The following is a 24,154-nucleotide window of genomic DNA, read 5'->3' on the forward strand; positions in this document are numbered from 1 at the left end:
TACAGGGCCGATGAAATAATAATAATAAGAGAGGGCACCTTCGAAGGAAGCAGCAAACAAAACGCAGACGTGAAAACAATGTTTCGCCGAGGTCTGCGAATGCGCGCCTGTCTCATGCACCTTCTTTTCCCTTCTCCGCCGCTACTGGTGCGGTAGACATCGTTGATCAGTTTGGCAAGGAGTTCGGCAGGTAATGTGCCGAGTAGAAGGAGGGGTGTGAACCGGAGTAGATACGGGCCCCCATGAAAAGAGAAAAAAGCGGCGTACAACAGAGAGAGAATTCCTCAGTTGGCCACCTGTACCAGACGCGTGAAACAATACGCATAAACATAAAGTGGGCATTCGATGCCCACCCTCCCCCCTCCTTCCTTTGCTTTCATCGTTGTTGAAGTAAAGGAAAGAGGGCTGCACACATGCGACACACTTTACACTGAGCGTTGCGTTCCCTCCCCCTTGAGCAGTTTCCCTTTTTCTTCACCTTGTTCGCTCTTGGCGGTTATGTTCAGCGGGTTGCTGCTTGTCCTCCTTCACGACACCGAGACCCTCATTTTTCAGCAGCCAGCAATAGGCCGACACGACACACAGTCACACCTTAAGTCCACCAGTGTGTATGGGCGCTTGAATAGGTTGTTTCGCCTGTCGTTGATGATGGTGTAGTCCTGGTGCACAGATATGACTCACTTATGTGCGTATGTCATGTTGCGGTGGGTATCTTGCAGCCACATGGCAACGATCAGCCATGTGGGGAAGGGTGAAGAAGGGCTATGGTTGCTTGTCTCTGGCAAGAAAGGCAAACAACATAGAGATGACCCCTCTCAGTGGCCTTCCTTACCCTTCTCACAGAAGGCTCGCGCCTCTCCGGTGCCCTGGACCCACCCCCTAAACGGGAATGCGCCTGAACATACGCGCACAGACACACACACAAGGCATATATGGGCACAAATCTGCATGCTTAGACATCTATACAGTCTACGTTGATGTAGTAGTGGAAGAAATAACACAGCTTGAGAGAGAGAGAATCACAGAAGGCACGAGCACCATCTCATGATAGTGCCTCGGTCAAAGAGAGCGCAGCGAGAGAACAACCCCCTCACACACACATACACACACAGAGTCTCCTCAGAAGGCAAGAGAACGCATACAGTGGTGAGAAACTCATCACTAGGATACGACCCAAAGCAAAGAAAATAAAAAATAGCAGACACGAGAATCAGAGCGACAGAGGCCGAAGTAGCGCATCGACTTCGCTATTGCCAGCGAACCTCTCTCCTTGTACCCTTTTCCCGCCTTTCCTCTCAGTTCGATTTAGCATCGGTCGCCTCAAGACGCATGGTGAGATGCTCCGTCGCAACCGCCAGCTGTGCAAAGGTTGGAATAAAGGCGCGAAGGTGCTGACAACGCTCCATCTCAAAGGAAAGGTAGTTCGTCAGCGTGTCGACGTCCGCCGCGGTGGCGCAGCGGGGGATGGGCGGTAACAACCATCGCGCTGCTGCTGCAGTATCTCGTGAAGAAGCGGGAAAGGCGGTAGGGCCGGTGGCAGCTGGGCGGGAAGCCGGTTTCTCGGCAATGTGCCGCAGCGAGTCTGCGAGGGCAGCCACAGCCTCTTGATGCTCTTGAAGAACGAGAGGAGACAGCTGTGATAGAGGGTCGAAAAGCTCACTGTTGCCCTGCGCGCTTGCCGATGTGTCGCTGCGTAACCTACATGACAATGCCATCTGTGCACACGCAAGCTGGGCCTCCAGAGACGAGCAGCCAGTAACTAGAGCAGCAGCGACGCGTAGAGTGCAGCCGCTGAAGCTCGACTTCGCTGGCTGGGGCGTACTGCGACTACCCGGGGTGACGCCATCCTCTTCGCTACCGTCGCGCCTCACCTCGGAAGAACGTGGAGGTGAGTGCATTACGCTGCTGCAGCTTCGCTCCAGGTTCGCGGAAATAGGAGTCTTTGTACTGCGAGGCGGGAAAGAGGCAGAAGACGTAGACATGAGGCGTACCAACGCCTCTTTTTCCTCGCGTACATGAGCCAGCTCCGTTTGAAAGTATTCTATGCGCTCCTGCATCACATCACACATCGGGCAGCCTCCATAGCAGCGCACATCTGACATCGAGCCACTTGAAGCGTCTCTAGTCGTGTCTCGCTTCGCTGTTGCCGTGAGAGTCGCCAGCAGGCGCTCCTGCAGCCGATTCACCTCTTGTTCCAGGTGACGGTTCCGCCAGCGAAGCTCGTCCATCGTGATTGTCGTCAAGCGACCTCGCTCTTCCTGTGCGAGGGAGGGGGCATCACCGTTCGTGCTCTCTGAGAAACCTTCCGTATTACTAGGCCTCTCATAGATGCGCCGTGCACGAGGGGAGTGCAGTCCCACACCGCTCGTAGATGTGAAAGAGACTGACCGAGGTGCGGGCTGGTGCGCGGGTCGGGACTGCGAAGACTGTCGCTGCGCTGCAGCTCGAGGCTCCGGCACGGACGCCTCACCTGGCACGATGCGTGACAGCGTTGCCTCTCGTGCACGCCAGATGGCGTCCTTGCGGAAAAGCATCACCTCTTTGCGAAGCCCTGTCAGCTGCAGCATCAGCGTCTCCTTCTCCGTCTCGGCCTCCCGTAGCTGCTTCACAACCATGGAGCCCTGCCGCTTCTGCCGCGTTGCATCCCGCTCCAGTGTACGGACCTGCCGCACGAGCCGCTCGACCAGTTGCGCGTAGTCTGCGTTCTCCTTCTTCGTCGTTTGATGAGCACGCTGCAGGTCCGTCCAGAGGCTTGTCTTGCCGCGAAGTTCGCGCTCAAAACCGTTGCGCTCTTCAAGTGCTTGGTCGCGGGTAATCTGTGCGCGGTGGCACTGGTCCTCTGAGCTGCGGAGCTGTTCTTCGAGAACCGCGATGCGCTTGAGGAAATGCTGCTCTCGCGCTCGTTGACGGTCTCTATCGAGCTGCACACTCGGCGGCGGCAATTGAGCTGGTGTCCGATCGCGAACGATATCAGCGTTATAACAACTGCTGCCGCTTCTGCTTGATTCGTCTACGTCTAGGTGCAAGGCAGCCGGCGTCACAACAGGCTGAGGACTAGAGTCAGCACCTTTGTCGCGAGTGGGGCTCGCTTCCACGGCCAAAGGAGTCGGTGACGCTCTCGGTCTCGAGAAGAGCTTCGACGGTGCAGGCGACAATTGCACCGCTCGCCTGCGCGGAGGCCTGGAATTAGACGCCATTGACCCTGATTCTTCATCCATCGCAGCAGTAGCCCCGCAGTTCTGCGCCGCCTCCACTGTAGCAGCAAAATGAAGAACGCGCATTGTTTGTCGCACCGTATCCTGCGGTGCTGGCACAATAAGCACCTGCACCGTTGCCTGCGGGGCAACATTCCTTTCTAAAAGATCTCGGATGGGAGTGTGTGGAGGGTAGGTGCGAGCTGCACCGTCCGCCCGCATGTGAAGAACGAGCGTCAGTTGCTGCAGCAGATCCTGCGCGCTGGCCGCGTCGACAACAACGAGTCGGCCATATCCCTGCAGCTCCACCGTAACCACACAAGCCGTCTGCCCCTCGAGCGATGTCGGCGACTCCTGCAACGCGGCATGGCGGTCCTCGAGAAGCTGCAAGAGCGTACCCCACTCCGTTGCCGAGGTGCTGCGAGTCAGGTTCACTTTGTGTGCTTCCTCAAGAGTGCGAATGTGGCGATCTTCGCGGAGGTTGTCCAGCAGTATACGCTCCGACGCGGATACCGTCACCACGGAGAGCAGGGCTGCTGAACAGCACTCGAGATTCCGAAAGAGCAATGGGAAAAGGTTAGCGTAAAGCTCCATGGCCACCGCTGTAGCCTCTGCTGACCCGGTGTTTAGCTTCTGAGACGACGATGACAATGGCGGCACGCGCGATGGGGCCGTTGCTGCATCCGCCTGGGCCTGCGATGTGGGGCCCCTCACCCCCGACGCCGTCGACTTAGGTGACAGTACCACATCTTCGGAGTTCGGTATCGCCAGGATGAGAGTGGCGTTGTTGCCATCGCGCAGCGTAGCGAGAAGCGGGCCATTGATGTGCTTCACGTAATCATGCGCAGGGCTCAACACGTGAGAAAATACGAGGGACTGTAGGCGGCCGCGGTAGAGCACCCGAACCCCATCTTCAAAAACCCCCTGGAAGAAGGAGGTGTCTTGACGCGCCTCATGTGGGATGACGCAGTACGTCCGCGTTGACATCACGCCGCCCTTTGACGTGATGTGTGTGTGCGAGGGTGAAGGGGGGTGAGTGTAGGCATAAAGTAGACGAGCAGTGAAGGAGAAGGGAGAGCGAAGATAAGCATACGTGGAGCTCGAAAAGAGACGTAGCCAGCATAAGTGGAAAGAAACTAAACAAAGGCGCTAGAATAGATGAGCGCATACATAAGGCCATCAGAGTATTAGGGGCCCGAGCGCGCTAGTCCATCCTAGATGCATCAGCATTTATCTGCCAGAAATGAGACCGCCTAATCCGGTCACCAAAACCCAATCCCGTGCAGACGACAAGCGCAAATCACCGCCAGGTGCATCGATGGAGAGAAAAGGTCAAAAACACGGTCACACAAAAGGAAACCCCTTAGTCGTGGCTCTCAGTCGCTTGGCCGCCTGCCGACACGTGCACAGACACCCTCATCCCCATCCAGTAAACTGACGTGTCTGCATGCACGTTGGCACCTGTCTTGCCTAAAAAGAACACATTTCATTGCTGCGGTTGCTGAAGCACACCGATATAGAAAAAAAAGGGAAGGAAGTAACGTGGGCCGTGGCAGGCAGTGCCTGCCATGCCCCTCGCACACACACACATACCTGAGCAGAAACTGAGAGTGTGAGAGAGGTGGGGGACGAGATGGGGAATGACAAGCTGTCAACAGAAGAAAGAAGAAAAAAAAACATGAAAACGACGAGGCAAACGGAAAGCGGGGAAGAGGACAACGAAATGAGAGAGTTCAATGCACATAGACGTGCGTGCATATTACTCATCCAGCAAGAACACAGAGACATAGCATCGCTGTGGTGGATACAATCTCGTCCATTGGGGAGGAGTCCGTGTCTCAGTAAGGGGAACGGTGGGAAGGGAACACAAGGCACGCCTCATAAGACACGCCGAGAGGGTTATAGTGGCGGCGGCAGACGCTATAGGAAGAAGGCTAAGGTTTCCAAGAGCACGTGGGGAAACTAAGGGTGGAGTCAGGAAGAGGAAGACACGGAGAATGAGTAGCAAAGTCACAGTAGTTCACGACGAAGTGCATCGGAGCGAGACGGCGACAAATAACGGAAAGACAACCAAAATGTAAAAAGAGAGCAGCGAAGTACACTGGAGGGGGTACCCAACGGCAAACACCGGCTCAGTGCACCAGCGAAGCGGAGGCCGCTATGGGTAGCTAGCTGACAAAAAAGAGCACCAGAGAAAATCGGAAAAGCAGAGAACGATAGTACAGCATCCATCATCTTACATTTCGAGCTCCGCGAACGCATAAACGCGAAAAGGAACAAGAAGGCATAAGCAGTGTCCAGAACTGAGCACATTCATCTTCGTACGGCAAATAAACAACACGAAAAAAGAAAGGGCCAAGGGGAGGAGATGGTCTGCAGCAGAAGTTCACCCGCACCTAAAAAGAGCAACACGGGAGACGTGCAGCAGCTCTCCTCCCTGCACGGTGTCGTTCTACGATGAACAAGTCCGCTGCTATACTCAAACAGCCACGCCTTGCCTGTACCTCCGGGGCAGCGCGGCTAAATCCCCGTTGTCGAGGACGAACCGTCCTGCCATCGCATCGGGCCATGCACTAAGCAGGCTCTTCTCGTACTTGCCTCGTCCCTCCGTTGAGTACGTGCGGCGCAGCCGGCGCCACACACACACCGGTGGGCCGCATACTCGGAGCCACGCGACCAGCGTACAGGATCCTGCTCGAGCGCGGTGCACGTGGTGTCCGCCGTGCGGGTAACATGGGTTTGGGCTAGGTGCTTGCAAGATTCGCTCGAGGAGGAAGCCGGCCAGCCCCCAGGCCAGGGCCCTCGGAAACCCCCCTCCCCATGTACCCCGCCCCTCTGTCGTTTCGAGCCGCTGCAGTCTATAACGTGGTGTGGAGACTCCACATGGGAGTTGGAAGACTCCATGGCGTGATGCGGAGTGTTCCCGTCATGCTCCCAGCATCTCCGTCGCATCAGCCCGCGCGGTCAGGTGGAGGAAGATGCCACATATTTCGCATACATGCACCGCGGGGATTATTCATATGGATCTCTTCGCACCTCACTCGTCGATCCCTCTTGTTCCCCCGAGCACTGGATGCCTTGCGCTGATGTGGTACGCCATGCCAGCCTAGTAGACAGCGTGTACGCACAGCGCTCGCGTTCGCGTATTCGGGGGTCTGCTCCAGAACACCGTTACTGTCAGGGGGGAGGTGGGCTCGCTCTCTGCACCCTCCGGCTCCGCCGCTGCCCCCGAAGAGCGTGGCTGCGTGACCTGCTCCCGCATGCGCCGCGGCAGGCGGGTCGTTGCTATGCATCTGGGGAGGTACGCGCATTCCGTCTGCCCCTGAATCCGCACGCCGCTGACAGGAGTGGGCGTGCCAAGCTGAAAGGGCCCGCGCACAAAGAGCCCACCGCTTGTCGCCCTGAAGGGGTGCAGGGGGAGGGGGGCGGCGGGCACACGACGGGAGAGACCCGTGCAGCCCGAGCGAGATGCACGTGCTCACAACGCCGCGTCGGACCCTCTGGCAGGGGTGGGGGTACCACAATGCTCGGGCAGTAACAGGCAGCCTACCATCTGCTCTCCACGCTGTCCCTCCGAGTCCTCCGTCATTGCAGGAATTCAAAACGCGGGCAGGCGCCCGTGCGCAGCCGGGCGACGGTGGACTCCTGTCGCCCTGTAAGCTCAGTATCCTTGCTCCTTGGTGTGGGGCGGTGGCCGCCACGCAGCCCTCGTCTCAGTGTGCCGCATCGTGTATTGTGGTTTTGGGGGAGGTCGGCCTGGTGTCTGAGGCCGGCGGCCAGGTGCGTCCTTCGTGCCATGGGCGTTGACGCCTCTGACGCTGCACACTTGGCAAGCCTGCAAACTTTGCCGCCGTGCTCCAACGCGCCACAGCCACAGGCAAACAGAAATGAGAGGCACATGCGGCAAGCTCGTAGGGCCAGCATTTGCGCCCAGCCGCGTCGCATTGCACCGCCCTCCATCGCTATAGGGCCCGCGTCGAGTGCCATGAGGAGGGTACGCGGGTTCGTGGCAGCAGTCACACTTGTTTCTCGGCGCCTTGGTCGACCCAGTTGGGCTCGCAGCGGGTCAGGCCCCAGCCCCCTTGCTTCACACTCAGCGTGGTTACTGCAAGCAAAGGGGTCCGCAGCCTCCTGCTACTGCACCTCTGTGGGCATCACAATTATGCAGCACCGCCGACGCTCCCGAGTTGGTCCCTCGCTGCCGCACCCTCTGCCCACAGCAAGGAAACTTCACAAAACGAGACGGACGTTGCCTGCATGCCGCTAGTCTTGCTCCGCCCGGAGAGTCCGCCCACGGCTCGTCAGGGAGTGGCAATGTTGAAGAACACGTCGAAAAGAGAAAGAAATGTCGAAATAAAAAAAAAAACGGCGACAGGCAACAGGGCGACCAGAGAGCAGCAACGCACGAAATGTCAGAAGAGGGTTGCACAATAAAAGCAATTGCGATGGTGTCGTGTATCGCACACACACGCCTAGAAAAGGGGCCTGGCAAGTGTGCTGGATTGAAAGAATGGCAAGAAGGCGCTAACATCAGAGTACCAGCAGGGGAGCATCAAAGAGGACAATACACGTATCACCCCCCCCCCACTCTCCCCGGGAGGTAACACGCACGCATCACAACAGGCTCGTATTACAGAGAGCACACATCGGTACAAATGTGCACACGTGCTCACCGTATGTGGAGCCGTGAGAGCATCAAAGGACACAAAGAAAAAGGAGCAGACGACTAGGGCAGAAACCATTTGCAGAATAAAAAACTGCCCTATCGGGATGCCTGGTTTTATGGCCCGCACACATGGCCGTGCACACACACACACAAAGACAGCAAAGACAACGTCCCAAAGAAGAAAAAAAATTAAAGGCCTTCGCCCTCAACAGAGAGAAGGCAGCACACGTGCAGAAAGAGCGAGCAGTGCAATGGGGGAGGAAGCGTGGAAGCAACGGGATCGCAGTAAATCGAAAGACCAAAAAAGAATTGCGTGCACAGCCTCAACGCGAGGCACACGTGAAACAACAACCGTCATTTGAGGAAAAGAAGGAGCAAACAAACGGTACGGAAAAGAAAGCAACACCAACAGAAAAACGCGTCTGTACACACACCCGCTCCCCCCGCTGCTTCCACGCATAGACGCACACACGAAGAGGTGCCTGACAAACCGTCCACACATTGGCGACTCAACAAACACACACAAGGCGGACGATGTGCACAATTGTAGTCATGTATTCCAGCTTTGTCTGCAGTTACCATACAGGCAAATACTAATGTTTAGTGTGCTCTTCACAATCCGTTCCACACCTGCCGCCGACTCCTGCTCCTCTCACAAGGTATCTGCACTGACGGTTGGCAACGTTGTCGCTAAAGACATGCCAGCGGTAACCCCACCCCCGCCGCCGCTACCGCCTGTATCTTGCTCACTTTCTTATAAACAGGAAATTCTTCCAGGCATAGAGGGCCAGTGTGCGCTCTCAGAGACAAAAAATATATATTGGGGGAAATTGCAAGAGAAACACAGCGAACAGCGCATTCGAGACTCATCATCAACTGAGGAATCCGCAATAGGGACTAGTTCGTATTGCTTCTGAATTGTCGAGAGGCTCACTCGTATGTGAGACGTGGGTGCCTGCGCATCTGAAACACATGAGAGCAAGAAGAGAGGAGCTGCCGGAAGCTGCTACGCATCATCAGCTCTACTATATGGCCTGATTTGCTTCGACTCATCTCACACTCAGAGGCCGATTCCAGTCCCGCAACACCCATCACAGGTGTTTCTTCTTCGGTACTGGCTGAATGCAGGCTCGGGTTTTGACAATGGTTTTCTTCAGCTGCTCCGCCAGGGAAAGCGGAATGTTGCCGTCTGTGATGTAGATGTCAAAGAGCATGCGGCTCAGGTCGCCCGTCAAGTACGGATCAAGGAAAGGGAGCACACGCTGTAAGATATAGTACTGCCGCTGCGCCTCCGTGTGCAGCACGCATGATGCACTTGTTCCACCTGTGCGCTGCAGCGCCGCCACCAGCCCCTCCTCCAACTCGACAAAAAAAGGGTTGTAGAAGTTGAGCATGTGCGGCACAGACGTCGGCCGCACGCGTACCGGTGTGTACACCAGGCGCGGGTTCGGCACCCAGCGACCTACCTTGGTGACATCTACGAAACCATTTGCGCGAATCTCCTCCTCGATGAACTGAAATAGAGTACTCTCCGCCTCCTGGAAGTGCCTGAGGATGGCTCTGTACTGTTCATCGGTGCAGCTTCGGTCGCCGACAAACACTGGCTGGCCAACGTGCCTGTTGGGGTCTCTGTTGACACGCTGCATGCTCCGTTGCCCACTGCTGTTGGTGCGAGCAGTGGTCAGCACTCGGCGATATGCTTCCGACGGCATGTGCAAGTTCACGACAAACAGATCCACATCCTTGCATACATGCTTTGGCGAGCGTACTATGGAATTGGACGACATCATCGCTGAGGTCCCGAGGTCACCGTCGCCGCTCTCAAGACGGCGAGAGGAGCAGGAGAGGAATGTGAGCGATAGGCAATCCGCGCATTCAGAAGGATTTCTGCTGCACGATCCGTGTCGGTGCTGCACCACCAGAGGGGACGTTACGTCAGGATGCGGAGGCGCTCTATCGCTCCTGTTCACATTCACAATTTTCACGTCGTCTGTAACGCCGTCGGTGCCGGGTTCTCGCACCCATGAGTTCTCCCTCCAGGATGAGTGATGACCCGCGTCACTGCTCGCTACACCACCGGTGGTGGCCTCTGTACTGTGGGCGCTGCTAGAGCTGAGCGCTGCAGCAGACTTGGTCCGCTTCAAATCGCACGCCTCTTCGGCGCTGACGCTCTTTCGTGATATCGCTGAGGCGCTTGAGTTACTCACAGCAGCAGCCGCTTCTTTAGACCCCTGCTGGTCGCAGCTACGACGATCCTGCTTGTTCCCTAGCAGCGGCGAGGACTCAGTAGTGTTGGGGGGCCTTGTAATGTCACGACCATACCGCAGCTCCATCTCGCGCAGCTTCGCCGAGGTCGCGAGAAGCAGATAATCGGCCTGGAAAAAACGATACAGCTTGCGCTGGCGCTTCAAAGCGAGAGCATCCGATATTTGCAGCCCATACCGAACCACTCCCACCTCCGAGAGGTTGTTATCGATGAAGAAGACGGAGTCCCACTCGCTGCTCATGGCAAGCGACCAGACCACATCCATTTTGCGGTATACTTTGCCGTTCACAAACGCCGTGTTGCGCGACGGTGCGAAGAAAGTGCTCACTGACGCGAGTGTTATGCCCCAAATCTCAGGTCGAAGAATGAGCCATCGGCCCGGTTGCTCTGCCTTGTCATCCATTTGCCCATCGAAGGTGCGGCTGCACGTCGGCGATGCCTGCGTGTCGGTCAGAAACGCGGAGTCCTCTGTCGTTTCGCTGCGACCACGCACGGTGGATAGGCGTACCACAACCGTGCCTGGCGAGAAGTATCGAAGGTCGTGTTCGTTGGGGGCGCCGCTATCGGCCGTGTTTCCATTCGGCGCACCTTTCTGATCGTTCACCGACGACGTCGACGACGGCCTCTCTTTCACCTTGCTCCCACTCACACAACGAAGCACGTTTGTAAAGAACGACTTCTCTTTCGGCATTCCTCCGGTAGAAGAATCTAACGCCGAGGGGGAATGGTCTGTCTCGTCAGTCCTCGAACAGCTGTCACCGGTACAACCAGAGGTGCGCTCTAGAAAGGGCAACACGCACCGCAGTCGACCAGAAGGCTTCCCAAAGACGTCGTCGATGCTCCCCTGTGAGAGAAGTAAGTGACGCGCGGAGTCACCGGCGCTGCTAAAGAGTGCGACCAGCTCAGAATCCCGGAACATAGTATTCTGACGAACCCCGCTGACTCCGGATGCGACGAGGGTGTCGTCCACATCCCATATGCACAGCACCTTTGGCGGGCTTGGTCGGACGCCTTTCAAGGAGGGGCGATGGCTAAGCCGCAGCCGCGAGTCGTTCGGCATCTGTAGCTTTGACGGCGGCGGAACCGGTAATGGAGTAGCATTCCCGTCCTCCGACACGTCCTTTGCTTCAGTCAAGGAAAGCGGCGGCCGCTTCGCCGCCGCCGGTGCACTTTTCGGGGAGGGGTCGTGCGCCGTTTGGGTGTCCGTCGTGACATTTGAATTGCGCTTTCGCGGCGGCGACGGCGGCGGCGGCGGCGGGCGAGACGAATATGGCAGCCCACGCAGCGTATTGCCCAGGTGAATAGTGCTCGTGCACGTGGCTGGCAGGTACGGGGCGTCGTTGTTTGTCTTAAAGTCAGCGCTGTCAATCGGCTCCTTCAGCAACCCTACGACGGAGCTCACATCGGCGTAGTTGCACGCGGCAACAAAATGGGGGTGCAACTCAACCATATTCATTGTGGATTCCTCCCCCCCCCCTTTCGAAACAAAAACAAAATGAGCTGTCTATAGGCGACTGCCTCCGCTTACGTGTGTGCGTGTCCGTCTCACGTAAACTCGATGTTACACGCACACGCGCGCACCTGTGACACCACACGATGTATAAGGAAGCACTAAGAGAAACAAGAGAAAGGAGACGCAGAAATATATATATATATATATAACTGAGTGCACGCGTAAAACTAACGGAGAAAAACTGCGAGAAGAGAGCCCCCTCACGTGTATTGCACGTTGAAAATGACCCTGCGACTACAGCAGAGCGCGCGGAAGACGAGATCTGAAGACGTGCAGAAGTATATGTGTCAGAGCACCGTCGAGTGCTATGTGTGAATGGAGGTGCTTGCGTGTGACTGCTCGGTATATATGTCTGTTTACTTGTATGTGTTCTTCCTTAATCGATTGCACGCATCGGAGAGAGAGAGAGAGAGCAAAGCGCAGCACAAAGCAGGACAAGATGAGGGAGCAGCCCGTGTTTTTTTGTCGGCATTCCCTCTGATAAGATAATCAGTTACTCCAGAGCTATGGGTGTATAGAAGGAGACGCGAGAGAGAAAAGGGGGCCGACAGAAGAGAGGGAGTCAGACACGGTATGACGTGCAAAGGCGTGGAAAAACAGAGAAGCGAAGCCAACAACGAGGACAGTGATGGTATAGTTCCCGTTGGTGTTGCTCCGTGAACCCTGATGAGAAGAGGATACCTCGGTGCGTAGTGTCCAGGGCCTAATCTCCTCACTTGGGGTGGAAAAGCCCAAGCAGCCCCCCCCCCCTATCCCTGCTAATGCTGAGGCATTTCTGGTGCTGACAGGGTCAAGCGCCTGCGACATAGAAAGGTCAGAGTGATGTGTCGCTGTTGGTGTCGGCGGCCAGGTCGTGGACGGCGTTGCATCGGAGCGACCTTCGACGCAGGAATTGGGTAGAGTTCGAGGCAGTAGTCATACTCCGTCAACGGAGTCAGTGCACTGCTGTAATACGTGCCTCGCACTGCTTCACACGACTCGATGAAGCCTGTTGACAGACCATGGGGATAGTGGCGTTTGAACGGGTATTGCATGGCAAAGAATGGACACCACAAAAATAAAAAAGGAAAAGCAAACAACATTTGTTTGATTTTCCCATTGTACTTACCTCTACTTGCCTTGCAGTGGGAAAGAAGCACGAAATAGAAAGGGACGTGCGCCAAACAAATGACGCACGAGAGACAGTTTTGCTGTGGAATTGGGGTTCCCGTAGGTCTACATAGCGCTCTGTGCAAAGTTATGCGGGTGTGCAGCCCTATGTGATCCGAAAGCAATAAAACCAGCGCTTAAAAGGCAGAAAACGAAGAGAAAACAGCCCTGGACGAAGCGACAATAGTGTCGTCAGCTTCCGCACATGAGAGCAAAGAGGCGACAGTGTGGTCGCTGGGCTGGTGATGCAGTGCTACACTAGGATGTAGTGATCTACAGCCCTCTGCGTGATACGCGTGCCGCGGAAGACCTCGAACAGCAGCATCGACAACCAGGTTACGATGGACAAGCACATCAACGCAAAGGTTGCGATGCTAGGCACTATCCACTTGCTGGTGCCGAGTCCGGATATGATGCACCCCGGGCCTGTCGTTCCTGCATTGATGTACACGAGAAAGGCAATCTCCATCAGCGCCACGGGGATACTCATGGTGCCCATGACTCGCGACAAGGGCAGGTTGAGGTACACCAATACAAGAACGATGATAGAGATGCCGAGGATAGCCGTGTAGATGGAAAGGAAGACAATCGTGCCGTTGTTGCAGGAGCGTAGGTTGAGTAGAAGCACGATGAGGGTCACCGCCTGGGCAATGAAGAAGTACATGGTGAAGAAGACAAGCACCTTCGTGGCGATGTCAGATGGATGGACGCGGCGGACGAGGAAGCCCGTGTAGCTTTTGCTGCTGGTGCTTCGGCTAGACAGGACTGCAAACCCACAGTTGTTGCACGAGTGTGTGAAGACGGCTATCTGGTAGTAGGCGAAGATGGACATGACGATCAATGTCAACGCGCAGGCCAAGAGAAGCCAGAAGACGATGCGGTTATAGGCATGGGGTGTATGTTGCACCCCAGTGAAGAGGAACGTCTGCAAAACCATTTGCGGCAAGGCGTAAAAGCAGCTGTTGGCGATGTGCTGAACATACGTGCCGTTGCGCAAGTCGTACCGAATAATGAAGAAGCGCTTCGCGTCAGTCGAAATTTCGTACCGCAGCAACACGTAGCTCAGCATGATTTCGTACACAGGGATGATGGGTACAATTCGAAAGATGTTGTCCGGGTAATTCCAAATTTGGTTGTCATAGTGCTTGATCTTGCCTTCCTCCGCCCGCATGGTGACGACGAGACTCACCACGTAGCTGCCAACGTATGTGATAATGACCCAGTAGCTGTTGTTTCGGGTATTGGGGTTCCGGAACCAGAACACAACCGTCCACACCACCATCGCCGTGAAGGTCAACGTCACCAGTACGCCCAGCCAGCTAATTGCGACGCTGATGTAGTGCAGCACATCAAAGATAAGGTATATGCAGAAGCTGGGCTTTTTCAAATTCTCCAGTAGATACGGGCACTCTATCAGAATCTCCACATAGTCAAACCCGGAGTAGCGCAGAAGCACCATCTGCTGAAAAGTGATACGACTTGTGCGAATATTGCACAGAAACCGAACGTAGTCGAGCAGATCGCCAGACACGAAGTCGCCCTTGTAGGGGTCGCCGTCGAGTACCTCGTCAAGCTTCGCCTGCACGATCGACTGCACCTGAGGATCGCTAATGTCGACGCGACCAGAGTCAATGAACACTTTCAGCAGTGCTGGGCTTCCACTCACTATTTCGAAAGTCTCACCGTCTACGAGCTCATTGCTAGACTTCAGGGTTGCGAGGATGATGTTCATGAACACGTCAGAGCCGGTCTGCATAAACAGTAGTACAGTGTCTTTCAGGTCTAGGCTCACATGATCGTACTCGCCGCCCCCCTCCAAATCATTACCGGCCTCCTGGGAGCTCGCCGACTCAGTAGACGGGAGCAACTCTGTGGTGCTGCGCTGCTGAGACCTGTCAAACTCCCAACCGCCGCTGCTGCTGCTGCCGTTGGGCCAGCCTGTGATGTAGCCACCAGCAGCTCCGCTGCCGTCAAGATCAGTGCGGGAAGGTATCAGCTGTCTATTGGAGGGCGTGCCGCCTCTAGGCTGGTACGGTTCTGCCGGTGCGGCGTTTTTGGTCCCAAAAAACAGACCCACCGCTGTGTTGACGCCCCGGTAAAACGCAGAAGAAATCCACCCACCATTACTTCTACTACCCTTCGGACGATTAGGGTTTTTGCTCTCGGGTTCTTCGCCATCGGGGTACGGCTGATGAGAGGCGACAGCTGACGACGTTCCGCGCATGGAGCTCTCGGTGGAATCCTCACCATCGTCGCGTGGAGACCCAACGTTCATTGCCGCCTCATGCGAGGCCCCGTCGTCAGACGAGTCCACAAATTGAATCCGCATTTGATGCGATTGAGAGTCCATGATGCGCCTTTAAGTTCGCGGGTGGTGTGAGAACGGGGGGAGGAGCAGAGACCAGTTAAACAAGCAACGGTGTGCTTGTGCGACTGTGTCCGTGCGTTGAAGCAACACGATTTGCAGGGGCGGACAGATTTTCGTACGTGCACGCCGCCGTAGCAATAACTTCTCGTCTTAACACGGGTATGGGAAAGAAAGGAGCAGCAGCACAGCGATTCAGCACCCGCAAGACTGTATGGAGAGAAGAAAAGCAAAAGAGTTATGGTAGTAACCGTCTCTGCAGTTGTGCAGAGGAAGGAGGTGATAGCGCTTTGATCGCCTAAGCAGTTGTCGTCGCAGTGTTCCACGTGAATGGAAGAAATAAGATGCAAAATTCAAGCAGGGAAATATGTGAGACGCAACACTGGCTCGATCCTACCCCGAATGTGCAGTCGGAACGCGCCTGCTTGCTCAACTCGCTTGTTGGCGAACGCTGAAGACGAGATTAAGAGTCGTGCGAGTAGACTTAGAAGGGGGAGAAGGAGGGAATGAAACCAACAGAGGGGGGGGGGGGGTATTTCAGAAGCAATGACGCACATGGGAGACGTAGAACGACAGAGAGACGTCAGCATTGGTAGCAAGAAGTCGACTCTCAAAATATAGAAAAGATATCCCACATTTTTATTTCAGGGGACACCAAAAATTGCACTGCTGTGGCTGGTGGCGCTGTGATCCGATAGGAGTACTGCATAGACTACAGAGAAACGGGCCGTGGTTGCTTTGCTGTCCAGCATGAATGCTCTTGCAGAGGGAGGAGGAGGGGGGGGCTCTGTGTCTGTGTGGGGTCTTCCTACAGCTGCTGTTCCCTCGTCTACCCACCTCATAGGTGGCATCTTCTTTCGACTTCCCCTCCACCAAGTGATGGCTGCACCAGTAGGCTTGCTTACTTTTTTCTTGCTCCTTGAGCAACATTACATGCTCTCAAACGGAAGAAATGGGGAGGGATCGGAGGCGCACATTGAGGCAGCCAACGGAAGATCGCCCTGGTTCAACCTCACGCGCACACATGCGCGCGTACTCATACGAGCAAGCGAGCCTGCACACCCCCAACATAATTCGCAGAAAATGAGCGCTAAAAATGCCCCTAAAACCTGAAGCACACGGCAAGGAGATAGGGAGGAAGCCGCGTCTTTGTCCCCTCTCCTCCCTCCTTCCCGCATCCCCTTCCCCCTCTCCGCCACGCCTGTAGAGTCTCCGTCTCACATCGCTCTCCTTGACGTCACAAATCCTGAGACATCTCCAAGAGGCGCTTCTGCAGCACTTCTAGCTGTTGCCGCTGTGCTGGATCGGGCACCTGCGCCAAGTCGCGCACCGACATGGTCAATACCCGCTCCACATCCTCCTCGCTCATGTTCTGAATGAGCTCCAGCACTTCATCGCGCTCTGCCTCCGTCATCGGAGTTGACGGTTGCAAAAGAGCCGTCTGTGCCACGGAGGAAGCGGTCGCCGAGGAAGAGGCACTACCGGCGGCGGTGCCGCGCTTGCGGGTACCGTGCACCTCGTCACTCTTGATCGCCGATTTCGGCTCCTTCTTGGCCAGCTTCAGTGACTGTGCCGGATGCTGCTGGGGTGTCTGCTGGGGTGTCTGAGATGTTTGCGGAACGGATGGAGGTGGCGGCATCGGCTGCTGCGGCGGTGGTGGCTGCGCTAACTCCGCCTCTGTCTCCGCTTCCTTTCGCGACTGGTACGCATCACGAGGTAATGAGCCAAACGGGATTCGCCCGGCGTGTTGAAGGGTCATGACCACCGCCGACTTTAGTGCCGGATTGTTGTGCAGCAGGCGCTTTGCCTCGGTTGGACGCTCCAGCGCCAGAACGCGCAGCTGTTCCACCGCCGAGTACGCCTCCTCTGTTGCCATGCCACGCAGCGCGTCAAGTACGAGGGAACCCTCGCGTCCAAGAATCGGATCCGTGAAGAAGCGAGGAAACTGCATCGTCTCTCGCCCAGCCTTATCTGTGGTTAGCTGCTGTGGCTGCTCCTGTTTCTGCTGCTGGTGAGAGAGTGGAGCACGCGCCATCGGCGCACGCATGCCACCGTCACGGCCCATTCGAGGAGCATAAGGTGGGCGTGATGCGTTTGGAGACGGATACAGCTCTCGCGGCCGCTTGCGGAAGGGGGAGTAGTCAGCGGGCCCACTGCCACCGCCGCCGGGACCTGCGCGCACTGGTCCGTGCAGAGTGGTGGTGCGCGCTGCTGTCACGCGCATCGCGCGCTCGCCAAAGGTGGTGCCATCAAGGCGGCGAATAGCCTCTTCCGCTGTCTGCGCATCCATGTACCCGGCGATGCCATAGCGGAAGTCCTTCCCTGGCGCCGGACCGAAGATGGTGAAGTTCACGACATGGCCAACGGACTCGAAGTGCTGACGCAACTTCTCCTTCTCGATTACGAGGGAGACTCCAGTGAAGAAGACGCTGGACGCCACGGAATTGCGGTCTTCCATATTTTTGTGCTCACGCCGAAGCCGCTAGCGTGTGCGTCTGTCACCGTGCGTTCCACGTGGTTCTCTGTTCCTTCTCTACCCTGGGCTTTTGTATTTTTTCTTTACTTCTGCACCGCCTCTTCCCACGTGCAGTGCACTGTTGGCAATGTGCGCAGGTAACCGCGTGTGCACCTCTTTACGGGGGTACACATGTGTAGGATGAACGGCGGACGATGGGGCAGAGAGGAAGAAAGGGGAACAGGTAGAATAGCGCAAAGGTGAAGAAGGTGAGTGAAGGTCAAGGAGGAAGAGTTGAGAAGGCCTGACGAACCACAGCGCTGCACGAAGCCGAAGACGCTGGTCAGATGCACAGGTGAAGAGGGAAGGAGAGAGACATCACAAGCTGATCACTTGTCAGAGCAACACACATACGCGCACACAAGAAAAAAAATAATGATGTGTCACCCTCCCACATGTGCAACTGAGAATAGCGTGAAGTTACTTGTGTAAGTGCATGTGTGTGTGTGCGTGTGTGTGTGTGTGTGTTTCTGTACGAGCAGTCAAGTGGGAAAAGAGCGGGCGCTGCAATGTTCACACAAACACGCATGCAAGACGAGCCCCTGAAGTAGTTTTTTTGTTGCTGTCACGGTACGGGTGCTCAACAGTGTAACTCCGCGCCCACCTCTGCGTGTACATGGGCGTGTCCATCTCTCGACGCTACGGCATTCAACTCGATGGGCACCCCTTCTTGAGGGCAATTTGTTCACGTATGCAGGCCGGCAAGCCCCTGAAAAAAAAAAAAACACACAGCCATCGATCGACTACACCTCAGCAGCAGAGACCACTGCATATTCGCCTAGATCTTGGAGCAGGCAGTCAAGCTAAAACACCTCATCCTCGGCGTCTTCCCCTGCGTCTTCAAAGTAGTCCAACTCCCTCCTCACCTGCATCGCATGGTAGGTGGTGTAAAAAGCACCAATACCGTAGTGCACGGAACGCGGAAAGAGTCGACTCGTAAAGAGAATCTTCATTGGCGCGCCCAAAGTGAATAGCAGCGATGCTGTGAGACCTGCCTGCGCGCCTAGCAGCGGCATCTGCAGCGAGTTGCTCAACCCAGTGGAACAGCCGAGGAGAATAAGCAGGGTGACGTTGGTGTAGATGTTCGAAATCCTCAGCATGCCATTCAGCACGCTGTTGAAGAGGCATGAGACCGCGCACACACCGGCAAGCGGGGTGTTGATCGCGTAGGGATCAAACCACTCCCGGCTAGAGGTGCTACCCATCTCTGCTGCCAAGTAGCGCCGTCCTTTGATGTATTGACTGCTTGCTTTACTGGTATAGGCGCATGTGCATGTGGGTGTGTGTGGGGGGGGAGGTGCCGTTTCTTGTGTGCGGGAATACGCTCTCACTCTTTTTTTAGAGGAATGACGCACACGCTTTTCCGGCTTGATCCTTCATGAAAGCGGCGGGATCAGTCAGTGTACCCTACGACTGAGGGGGGAGCACGGCGGTCGCGTCTCGCACGTCACTGATTGCGCTACTCGTTTTGGGGGAGGAGGGGGGGCTATGCAGCGGGGAAAGAATGACGTGTTACACGTGCGTGGAGCACTCATTTTTTGTGTTTTGTTTTCATAGAAAATGACGTTGTAGAAAAGAAAGATGAAGAGGGGAGAGTGTGAAGAGGTAAAGAGAACGGGGTCTCGCTAGCGGAGGTAAGGAGGGCAGGCCTAACGAAGAGAAGGAGTCTCCATTTGAAGAAGTAAAGGGATAGCCCTAACAATGACTCAGAGGGGGCTCTGACAGATACGCAGAAACTCCCAGCAGTCGGAAGTGCTGTATATCATCACGCCATCCCCTCTTTCCGTGCTTTTTTTTTACCTCAGATATACACGCGTATACGTGTGTATACGTATTTATGGGAGCTTGTCAGTCGGCAGTCACGCATCTGCACGCGCTTCCCTGGCACCCACGGAGTGACAAAGAGCCAACGCCGCGGTACTGCGAGTGCCACGTTCAGTACCTCCTCTACCATTATTCATCCCCCCGCCGCACACACACACGCACACAAACACACACCGACAGGTAGAATGACGTCAAACCAAAGTGCGCAACACCTTGTGAGTTTTTAATTTGAGAGAGTCCCATGGCTAAAGATACAACGCTTAAAACAATATGAAGAGAGAGAAACCCACAAACGCACGCGCACCATGACGCAGAGAAAGGAGGAGACAGAAAGACAGAAACGCACACCGAAAAACCACTCAGGCAGGCAAGAGCGAGAGGTACACAACCACTGCTGAACCACGACTAAAAACAACATCGAGCAAGAGGTGAACCGAATACAACTCCACAGCACCATGGACGAGCGGACACGCCAATGTGGAGAGAGGAGTTCAAACACAAAAAAAAAAGGAATACAGAGGAGCAAACAAGGTTAGCTGAAGGGGAGAAACAGTATGAAGGAGGGGAAGGGGGAAGAAAGCGGGGAGAGGAGTCTGGGGCTGACATCCTCCCCTCCCCCCCAAAAAAAAAAGAAAACATGGCCGCACTGCTTACAAGAGCCCCCCTCCCAAAAAAGGCACCCCTTCACTCTCCTTGTGTTGTGCAGGATGTGACCTCGTATTCGACTTCGGCTACATCGAATACGCCTCTCCGCTTTCTGTTTCACAGCCTTGCATTGGGCCTTTTCTATTGCTTCCTCCTCTATATTAAATTAAACACTTACTGGCGCGAAAACGAACAAACACAAACAGGGAAAGAGAAAAGAGGCAGATAGACGACGAGAAAGAGAGCTGCAAGAGGTGGAGGAAAGCCACAAGGACGGGAGAGGGGGGATTATGCGCATTCATTGGCGAAACACCCCATATAGACATCCCCACTCCCTCTGCTCTCCCAACGCGCTGCGCTCGACAAGGTGCAGCCTCATCCCCCCCCCCCCTCACTCCTTCTCTATTATGCTTGGCTCTTATGCAGCTGACGGCACATACACCACCACCAGCAGTACCGCTTACATATTCGCAAGATACTGCTTCGCCTCTTCCGAAAGGCAGCTAGGGCCAGCCGCCTTCACGCAGGTCAAAAATCCGGTCTCAGAGCCGGGAAGGGCTTGCAAGACGGGATGGTGGTTAGTTACCCACTCGAGAACCACATCGTGGATGCGTCGGGCCTCTACCTCGTCATCCTTGGCCGGCAGAGCCTTGCCCACGACTGTCAGCATGGCGGTTGCCACCTGCTGGAGCGCCGTGGTGCCGAAGAAATTCAGCAGTGACACATACAGGCTGATCGCGTTGCACGTGCAATGCGTGTACTCCTCCTCATTCACCAGGTTCGACGCAAAGTACTTATCGGTCACCTGCTGCACGTGCACGGCGTACTCACCGCCGTTGACGACCATGTTCGTCGTCGGATGCGAGCCCAGAAGCTGGACTATGACATTCATGAGATAAAAGTCGCTCTGAAGCAACTCATCGTCCGAGGACGACGACGCAATTGTCAACGAGCTCGTGCAGATCTGTGGCAGCGACGGGATAATCGACTGCGGCGCGTGTGTTACAAAGTCGCACAGGATACTGGCAGCGCGCGTCATGTAAAACTCGTCCGTCGACGACTGAAGCCACTCGCCGAGGACAGGGAAGGCCTTAGCGAGGAAGGGCTCCGCAAACACCTCCTTCGAGGCAGCGAGTAGGGTGCCGATCAGGTCACATATGGAGGAGATGGTAGCCTGCACCTCCTCGTCCTCAACCTCAAGCGCGTCGAGTTCGTCCTCATCGTTCTCCGTTGCCCTCTTCTCCAGGCACTCATTGCGGCGCTTTACAACAACCTCCAGCGCCGCCATTACCTTGTCGCACACGAGGGCCGTGTTGGTAGGGCTCATGATTGCCGGGTGCACGCTAACGCAGCGGCCGATGGCCCGCAGTATCATCTCCATCACGCTGTTCTCCGACTCCTCGCCGAGCGCCTCCATCAGCTTCGGAAGGGCTACCTCGGCCAGCTGCTGTGCTGCCGGATCCTTCATCTCCTCGTAGCACTTCAGTATCTCGTCGAGCATCGACGCACCGCTCTCACGAATAGCCTCACCAGCAATGAATGTCAGCTGGCCAATAGCCGCGATGGCAATGTCGTGGAAATACGGGGCCAGTCCTACGCCGAGGTCCTTCAGCATCGCGAAGACCACGTTGGAGGCGAGCTCCTTGTCCTCGATGAGGCTTGTGTGAATCGTTACGACACGCTCGCCGACGCCCGGGATAACAAAGCGCATCTTTTCCACACCATCTGGTAGGTCCTCGTCACCGCCGCCCTCACCAACACCGACATTCGCGATCTCCATGTCACATTCCATGCTCATCATGTTCAGCAGGATCGGGATGACAGTGCTGAGGTACGGCTGAGCCTGGTCCTTGAGGCACTCCACCATGCACGTCCAGCCACGCATCACGAAACGCGTGCGTGGGTCATCATTGGTGAGGCCGCCGGCACACAGCTGCCTTAGGTAGTTGCACACATCATGCGCGTACTTGGCAAACGCGTCGCGACCAACGCCGCAGGCGAGCAGTGTCACACATTCGATAGCCTTACACTTTGTCTTCATTGCCTCCGGTGCATCCGGAAGGCTTAACATCTCCTGGTAGACGGGCACAAGCTCCTCCACGTATGGCAGCAACATGCTCTTGCACGTCGAGGACACTGACGAGAGTACACCCAGTGCTGCCTCGCGGACAAAGTAGTGCTGCGTCCCTCGGATCATCGCCAAGCAGTCACCGCACATCAGCTCGATGTACGGATGCAGAATGGCGCGGAACTCGTCGAGTCCGTCCTCATCGTCATCCTCCTCTTCATCGCCTGTCACGCTGTCAATGAAGCTGTCAAGGCAGTTCGCGGCGCACGTTGCCACGCGTGACACGTCGTCGCGCAGCGCAGCAACTACAGCAGGCAGAATAGCGTCATGAACCTTCATCTGCAGCTCCGGTGTAAAGTCCTGGGAGAGCTGCGCGAGGCAGTCCAGCGTGTTAGCGCGCACGTACTTGGACTCGTCCTTCACGTGCGGCACGATCATCTGCACCAGCGACGGCAGCTGCGATGCAAAGACGGTACGCATGCCTTCGCCAGCGTAGCAGATGAGCAGCACCGCGGCATTTCTGTGCTGCCACAGCGACGAGTTGATGTTCTGTGTGAAGAGCGCCTGGGCCGTCTTTTGAAGCTTGCGGCCGCCGAGCGCGTTCGAAATGCGGTCCAGCCCACTCGACCCGATCACTAGATCCGAGTTTTCCTCCAGGTCGTCCTCGTCTTTATCGCGGCCGGTGATGTCCCAGTCCGCGCTGTAGTCGGGATTCAGAGTGTACTGGAAGAGCAACTCGAAGAAGGAGGAGGCAAACTGCGGCACCTTGCGCACAGTCTTAGGAACTTCCTCACAGTACGTCAGCATCAGCTCCACCGCCATGTGGCGCGCTCCGGCGTCTACCTGAGGTGCAGCAGCCACCTGCATCATGAGCCCCAGAAGGTTCTCGGCGTCATGCTGGAAGAGGCTGATACTCGACGAGATTCCATCCACAGTGGCCTCGAGCATCGACTCCACAGACTCCCACTCGCCCTGGTTCAGGTAGGCCTCGATGACACCCAGCATCTTCGGCACCAACGGGCGTAGACGGTCCGCCATGCCAAGGTTGGATAGACGGATCGTCGTCTCGAAGGCAGCCTTCTTGAGATCTGCAGTCTCTGTCGCTTGCACGAAGCACGTCTCCAAGCCCTGCGCCAGCGTATCGGCATGAGATTGAAAGTAAGCAGCCATGGCCATCGAGGTTGCCTGAACAATTTCGCAGCACATCGTCTTCAGTATCTCGTCGCCCTTGATGTCGCCGAGGATGGTCATAACGTTCGTCCAGAGCTCATTCCAGTCCTCCTTCTCCTGGAACACCTGCACCGCCAGAGCACTGACGCACGCCGCAGCAGGTGAGCGCAGGCCACCCTGCGAGGAAGAGCTGATCACAGAGAGCATATGCGCCTTCACTGCAGCGCGTGTTGCAGCATCGGATGCGGCGTACGGTGAAGGGGTAGCATTGAAGAGCTTGCGCAGCAGCACCAGGCTAATGGTCTTCACACCCATATCCTGCGAAGTCGCACTGGCCTCGGCCAAGGTGCACATCATCCACACAGGGTTGGAGGCAACCATGTTGTTGTAGTGCTCCTCGGCCGACTTGCGCTCCTGGTTATCTGCGGAGCGCAGCCCATTCAGCACCACGATAAAATGACTCGAATCCATGGTAAGCACAGGGAGGTGTCGATGCCAGATATATAGATAAAGACGTAGATATGTGCTTGGCAAAGGAAGCGTGTCAGCAAGAGAGAAACCACTTTGGTTAGCTGCTGAAGTTCTCTTGCCAGTTCTTTTTCTCTATGCTTTGTGTGGCGAGTGAAGAGGCGTTCGTATGCGCCCACCCTTCTTGTCCTGTATGAAACGGCAAAGAAAAGAGATCCTAACTTGTGTGCCTGAAAATATATGCACACAAGAAAAAGAACGACAATTTAGTTAATCAACCCTTAGGTGGCAATTGGGTTATCCCTTGTGGC

General features: G+C 55.8%; 6 protein-coding genes across 6 annotated transcripts, besides 3 other annotated features; all 6 read right to left on the reverse strand.

Moving 5' to 3' along the window:
- Nucleotides 1-1,295: 1,295 nt before the first annotated feature.
- LPMP_322220 (hypothetical protein) lies at nt 1,296-4,181 on the reverse strand (the record flags this gene model as incomplete). Its single annotated transcript, XM_010703604.1, has 1 exon — nt 1,296-4,181. One exon carries the CDS (start codon nt 4,179-4,181, stop codon nt 1,296-1,298), a length of 2,886 nt encoding a protein of 961 aa, XP_010701906.1.
- A 1,466-nt stretch (nt 4,182-5,647) lies between these two features.
- Nucleotides 5,648-6,611: a repeat region.
- An 85-nt stretch (nt 6,612-6,696) lies between these two features.
- Nucleotides 6,697-7,486: a repeat region.
- A 1,465-nt stretch (nt 7,487-8,951) lies between these two features.
- Nucleotides 8,952-11,582, reverse strand: LPMP_322230 (hypothetical protein; the record flags this gene model as incomplete). Its single annotated transcript, XM_010703605.1, has 1 exon — nt 8,952-11,582. The coding sequence occupies one exon, from the start codon at nt 11,580-11,582 to the stop codon at nt 8,952-8,954; it is 2,631 nt and encodes an 876-aa protein (XP_010701907.1).
- Nucleotides 11,583-12,300: 718 nt separating this feature from the next.
- Nucleotides 12,301-12,702: a repeat region.
- A 339-nt stretch (nt 12,703-13,041) lies between these two features.
- On the reverse strand, nt 13,042-14,544 carry LPMP_322240 (hypothetical protein; the record flags this gene model as incomplete). The annotated part of the gene is made up of 1 exon (XM_010703606.1): nt 13,042-14,544. One exon carries the CDS (start codon nt 14,542-14,544, stop codon nt 13,042-13,044), a length of 1,503 nt encoding a protein of 500 aa, XP_010701908.1.
- A 1,846-nt stretch (nt 14,545-16,390) lies between these two features.
- On the reverse strand, nt 16,391-17,611 carry LPMP_322250 (hypothetical protein; the record flags this gene model as incomplete). The annotated part of the gene is made up of 1 exon (XM_010703607.1): nt 16,391-17,611. The coding sequence occupies one exon, from the start codon at nt 17,609-17,611 to the stop codon at nt 16,391-16,393; it is 1,221 nt and encodes a 406-aa protein (XP_010701909.1).
- Nucleotides 17,612-18,471: 860 nt separating this feature from the next.
- Nucleotides 18,472-18,873, reverse strand: LPMP_322260 (hypothetical protein; the record flags this gene model as incomplete). Its single annotated transcript, XM_010703608.1, has 1 exon — nt 18,472-18,873. The coding sequence occupies one exon, from the start codon at nt 18,871-18,873 to the stop codon at nt 18,472-18,474; it is 402 nt and encodes a 133-aa protein (XP_010701910.1).
- A 1,724-nt stretch (nt 18,874-20,597) lies between these two features.
- Nucleotides 20,598-23,846, reverse strand: LPMP_322270 (hypothetical protein; the record flags this gene model as incomplete). Its single annotated transcript, XM_010703609.1, has 1 exon — nt 20,598-23,846. One exon carries the CDS (start codon nt 23,844-23,846, stop codon nt 20,598-20,600), a length of 3,249 nt encoding a protein of 1,082 aa, XP_010701911.1.
- Nucleotides 23,847-24,154: the final 308 nt, after the last annotated feature.

The sequence above is a fragment of the Leishmania panamensis genome, assembly GCF_000755165.1.
Source record: "Leishmania panamensis strain MHOM/PA/94/PSC-1 chromosome 32 sequence".
Taxonomy (NCBI): domain Eukaryota; phylum Euglenozoa; class Kinetoplastea; order Trypanosomatida; family Trypanosomatidae; genus Leishmania; species Leishmania panamensis.